This window comes from Tigriopus californicus, chromosome 6 (assembly GCF_007210705.1).
Source record: "Tigriopus californicus strain San Diego chromosome 6, Tcal_SD_v2.1, whole genome shotgun sequence".
In the NCBI taxonomy this organism is placed as follows: Eukaryota; Metazoa; Arthropoda; class Copepoda; order Harpacticoida; family Harpacticidae; genus Tigriopus; species Tigriopus californicus.
In genome coordinates this window covers 8722565-8728365 of record NC_081445.1, presented here as the reverse complement: position 1 = coordinate 8728365, position 5801 = coordinate 8722565, and the positions used below count along the sequence as shown (strand labels likewise).

General features: G+C 38.0%; 1 protein-coding gene across 1 annotated transcript in view; it reads left to right on the top strand.

Moving 5' to 3' along the window:
• Window positions 1-4319, top strand: part of LOC131881996 (uncharacterized) — a 5486-nt gene extending 1167 nt beyond the window's left edge. The window contains exons 2-3 of the mRNA XM_059229007.1: window positions 3612-3871; window positions 3941-4319. Coding sequence (XP_059084990.1) covers window positions 3612-3871; window positions 3941-4289 — 609 coding nt within the window. The 3' untranslated portion in view covers window positions 4290-4319. The remainder of the gene's footprint in view (window positions 1-3611; window positions 3872-3940) is intronic.
• Window positions 4320-5801: the final 1482 nt, after the last annotated feature.

Here is a 5801-nt window from a genome sequence, read left to right as displayed (position 1 = left end):
AAAAAGAGATTTGCTCAAATGCCTAGGGACATTAGCTACCTTTTTTTGGATTGGGCGGAAGGCAGTAAAGGAAAATTGGGTTGATGTAGGTCCGGAAGAGTTGAAGAGCTATTAGAGAGGGAATATTCTTGATGGGAAGTCGATTGGAAATATTTTCGATCCTGGCCCTAGCTTTGACTATTGATGATTTGAAATGGTTGGTGGAGGAAAGTTGGGTTGATGGTGCTTGAGGAGAGATCCACAAGGATTGGACATTTTCATAGACGAGAGTAACTGCCGAGGTGGTAGAGCGGCTGCTCTGGAAATCAAATTTGAATTTGGGAAGGAGATCCCTATCCTCGGCCAATCCGAAAAAGCGGACGTCTAAAAGGGTGGGTGAACATCATCTTTAAGAAGAGTTGGCCACTGCAATGGCCTCTGAATAAAATTTGCCCGAGTCCACTGATTGTAAGAGACTCTCGTGGATGCGATTCATCCATCCTTCCAGAACTCTTGAACGTTGAGTGTAAACAGTAATGACAACCTGGCTTAGGCGACATTGTTCACTGAAATTTTGTAGGAATGAATGTTCAATAGTCTTAGTAGCGCTGGAAAAGTGACCGCCCAGGAGATTTGTTTACCTTTCCTTTTTTAAGATGACGTCATCAGTCAGCTGTAGCTTAAAGGTGCCAATTGAAATTTCATAAAAATCAATTGAGCAGACGATGAGATATTTTCCTTTAAAGGTGGTATTTTACATCAGATTTGACCGCAAAATGCTCCAATAATACCTTATGGAATTTGACAAGATATATAATATGCTTTTTCAATGTTCCAAAACTAAATAACAATTTTTCACTTTTCAGAAGTATGTAAGAAAAGCTAAAGACGGTTTTATTATATCACTATAAACTTACTTTAAATAAACAATTCACAACTATGTTGTCATAATTGTCAACCACGAGTTCATTTTTTTGCGGGCTTCCCTACCGCTACTGGGAATGGAATTCCCAACAGTTTGAGACGAAAAACTTATTCATTTTGATTAACATTTGTTTTCATATACTATTGTATTGACCAACAAATTAGAGTTGGCGGATCTGGCTAGCCCTTGAATATATGAGAAAGTTTTCTTCGAAGGCGGGATTCGGACCCACGACCTCTGGAGAACCAAATCGTGCCTCTATTGGGTACATTAGACCACTGGGCTACCATGGTCCTAGCCTGACTTCAATATTGCTTCTGGATCAAGACCTACGTATACCCTACGAGCATTTGAGGGCAGCAAATTGAACAATGAAGGAGCCCGTGAAAGAAGAGAGTTGGATGTCATTGTTAGAACTAGCCTAGATTCTCTAAAGCTTGAAGGTTCTCTCAAAACGCACGTTAAGCCTCTACGGTCACTACAATTGACCCTAAATCCTGGGTTGGGACAAACCTAATGCATGCTTTTGAAAATGAGCTGGATCGGATACCTTTCGAACTTTCTCTGAATACTGCACAGTTCTAAGCTTTTCAGTGAAATGATTCAGATGTGAGATGGGAATATACCCAACGGGATTAGCCTCCCATTCTACAACGTTAGCCGGAAAATTGAAGTCATATAAAAGAATACAATTGGACCTCCTTACTGCTACTGGGTATGGGATCCCCAGCACTTCAAGGCAGAAAATGGTATTCATTTTACTTGATTTCAGATTCATACAATATTTGATCCACCAACGAATTAGTAGAGTTGGCGGATCTGGCTAGCCCTTGAATTTATAGGTTGGTCAGGAATCTTGATCAAAAATTTTGGCTAGGTCTAAATTAAAGGATACTACTGGATCACCACCTACCTACTCCCTACGAATGTTTGAGGATTTCTTATTAACGTTTAATGAAAAAAAATTTGGTAGGTAGAAAAAAAATCATTGCAAAAGTACAAATTTGAAAATGAAAGTGTCATTCTTTTTTTAATTTTTCAACTGCATCATTAGCTAGTGTAGCCTTTCATGTTTAAGAAAAACTGATTGGTGATTTCATATCCTGAATAGGATCGAAGTGCCAACATTGTCGACTTTTAGGTTTCAAACAAATCTTTACGAAAATGAAAGAATGTCATTAATTTTCATGCTATCGTAGAAGTATTTCATTTGTTTCTGGCAATTACTTAAAATATAGTTTGGTGAATTTTCGATCTATTTTACTATGAAATGCAACTTTCAAAGTGTATTATGTTTAGGCTGTCATTAAAATCTTATTCATGACCTCTAATTTTTACTATACCTTTCGTATCATTTTGTAACGTAACTTTCCCTCATCCCTGTATTTCCTATGTGTTATGTCAAAAAAAAAGCATTTGTTTTTTTAGCGACAGTTCGTACTAAATGGAGCTATTTAAAAAGAAGGCCTATAAAAAGTGTTTGAAAGTTCTTACGTCTGTCTTTGTAATATTGATGCTTGCATGTGGGAAATCTTAGCATTCAAAAAGACTATTCAATTTTGTGGATAACACTCTTTGATGGTAACAACTAGGGGTGAGAAAAGTAAAACTTTTCAAGGTTAATTAAGTTTTGAACTATTTTGGTCATTTTGAGACAAAAAACATTTTCCCGAATTTTAACCATAAAACCACCTTAAGCCGATGATTTTAGGGGAAATCTAGGGAATTTTGTCACGTTTTGGCAAAATTTAGAAGAACGGCAATTCTAAATGATTTTTTTACATATATTTTCTCTCTAAAATAACTGAAGGAGGAAAAAATTGCACCTTTTTCCTTTGTTATAATGTTTTCATATCCATTGAACTTCTTTACTTTGGCCATCTCTTCTTAAGAATGCATGTCTTGTGTGGCATTGATTACTGAAGGTGCATTTTACTTTTGTATGAATAATGGCAAAGTTATCTATAATTTTTGACTTGAAAACCATCCAACTATTTAAATAATGAAACGAGTCACAACTTTCTCACCTTTTTATTTCTTATTTTTACGTTTTCGAAACATATTTTGGCTCATTTTCACGACAAAAAAAAACTAATTTCACGAAAATCAAGAACTACATTTCCAACCCTTAGTAGCTTTTGTTGGTGTAACCTTTGGCATCCCTATAATGCAAAAAAAGGAGCTGCATCGAGTATGATTGGCTCATTGTAAATGTGATAATGTTCCAACCTACTATTGGTGCGAGCGAGTCCAACTAAGGTTCTTGTTAGAACAAAGCCGATGACTCCTATGTTTTCCGTTTTTGCTCTAGTTCTCGTTTTAGTTGAAATAGCTTGGAATTTTCATTTAACATGAAAAAAACAGCTTTTTTTTCTTCTTAAATTTTCATTGCATTTTTTTTCATAGGTGCAAAAATATATTCATCACAAGGCGACCTAACTTCGCCAATTGTCATTTCCAATCTTATTGTTCAAGGTGTCCATGACTAATATCTGTATCTGTCAGTCGTTTTCTTCTCCAATTCATTTTTTACGTTTTAAAGGCACACGCAATTGCGACAGCGTATTAATCTGGAACAGTAAGTCTAATCGGACCCAATTTTTTGTGAAGTTAGCTCCATGAGTTAGCCCAAAAGAACGCAGAGAGTGGACCTTTTTGTATAACATATTGATTGACTAAACTGTTGGGATGAGCCATTATTTTTTAGATGTACCAGGCTGCTCTTATGGATGCCACCAACTCCCGTATCACATTTTTACAAAACACCTTGGATAAGGATTATCTAAAAGTATATATAAAGCAAACGTTGGGGAACATTGGAGGAAGCTATGTGATGAATGAAGCTGGTGGAGACAGTTCCTTGGAGCAAATTCAATCAGTTCTACTCTCTGATGTTATCAAGCACATACAATTCAATAAACGGCAAACTGAGAATTTAACCATCATCATGAAAGTCGATATTGAAAGGTGAGAATAGCATATATAATTGAATGCGATGATGGGGTTTTATCTTTTCATTTCGATTTATCCGTGCAGTTATGAATGTCGGGCCTTTCTAGGATCCCCATTAGTTCTAAACAGTACCCATTCAGGTTTCTACATACCTTATGTGGTCATGGAGTGGACTTATGCCCAGGGGAAGCAACCACCATACAAATATCCAGCAGCGTGCCCAAGAAAATCTGTGGTTCATATGACAAACCTATTCACAGCCAATGGGTACATCCCATTTTCAAAAAATAGGATAATGCTCAACCCCAATACGAGTGACACGTGGAAAGCGGATGTTATCTGGCAACACAAGAATGCTCACCAACTTTTTTTTGATAAGGGCCGTTATTTGCTACGTCAGACAACCCAAACAAAACGGGAAGACGCACGGTAGATTGCTAAATAAACTACTCGTGAATTGCCATGAAAACGATTTCTTTTCCGGACATCATGTGACCCAGGTCACCAATTATACATAAGATTTTGAAAGAACTTGCCAAAATCAACACAAACGCATTACAATTCAATAAAGAGAAATCGGCCCAATCGGCCCTTTATTTGGTAGAGGTTGATTCACAAAGCGCCCTCTGAAGTGCAGAATGTAAACCATATTTCGTGCAGCGTAGGGCCCCTATGGGAGCGTTTGCTTACTTCGAATTAACTCATCTCCTAACTCTATTATTGGGAGGCGATCAATGAAGTTAATAGATTGAAGAAATAAAAAATAATGAATATTTCCCCGCGGCCTATAAAATCCCTACGCCCATTCTGCGACCAAGAATGTTCTCGAGCTGACAAGTCCTTTAAACTTAAACTCTTAAAGTTGTTCCATGACATTCTTAAGAGACTATTCGAACTCGGTCTCTAGGTGACTTAATGCAGTGCTTAATCTTCAGTGCTTCATCCCAGGCTGACATGTTCCCAAGTCTTGCCCCAAGTGCCCTTCAACTATCGAACAAAGGTACCGTTGTGCCGATAAATGCTCACACTGCGAGGGCAAGCATCAGCGATCAAACCAGTTTGGTGCTAAGTACCCTTTCAAACATGGTAGAAGCCAAGATGGGACGTACACAAATCCTGACTCTGGACCTCGATTGAGTGAAGAGTACCAACCTACTCATGAAAGCCGACCCTGACAAGAAATGGGTGATGAAGAAAGTGTTACAATCCCAAGAGGAGTAAGTATCGTTGTGCATACCCTGTTTCTGAGTTTCCAACTGATGGTGTGAATTTAAAACCACCAATTTTGTTCTGAAGGGAATTAAGTAAAAAAGGACGCAGTGCAAGGTTCTATAGACTTTTAGAAAGGAAAAGCACCCAATTCAATATTTTTAGTACATGCACTAACTTGGAACCTAACGTTGATCACTATTTATAGGCCAACTTGAAGCTCCAATAATTCATTTCACAATGGACTTGAACTTATCCAGAGATAATTGGCAAAAGCCAAAAGCTCCGGTCACCTGGTAATGGAGGATTTCAATTTACCAGCAGCCATCTTTGAGTGGCATCCAAGTCCCAGGGGCTAGATTCCTTTGACAACATCTTATCTGCAACTAGAAAAGTTCATGACTGGGGGAAATCTCTCACAACAAGTTGATGAAGCCACTGGAGCCGAAAGTATTCTAGACCTAGTTTTTTAAGGGACAGTCCGACCCAGCCACAGTGCCATTTAAGCAAAGCAATAACTATTTATTCAATAGCGGGGTCTTTCTTTGCGTTTATAGGGAGTAGGAGGTAGTTATTTAAGAATATTCTATGCACCGTGCGTATCTTTTACACACTGTGATTTGTGGCTTGATCTTGATCAGCCCTTGTCTTCATTTTCTCCTTTGCCACGAAAATAATAGCTATTTATTCAATTGCGGGGGCATTCTTTGAGTGGAGTTTATAAAAGTGAGGCTTG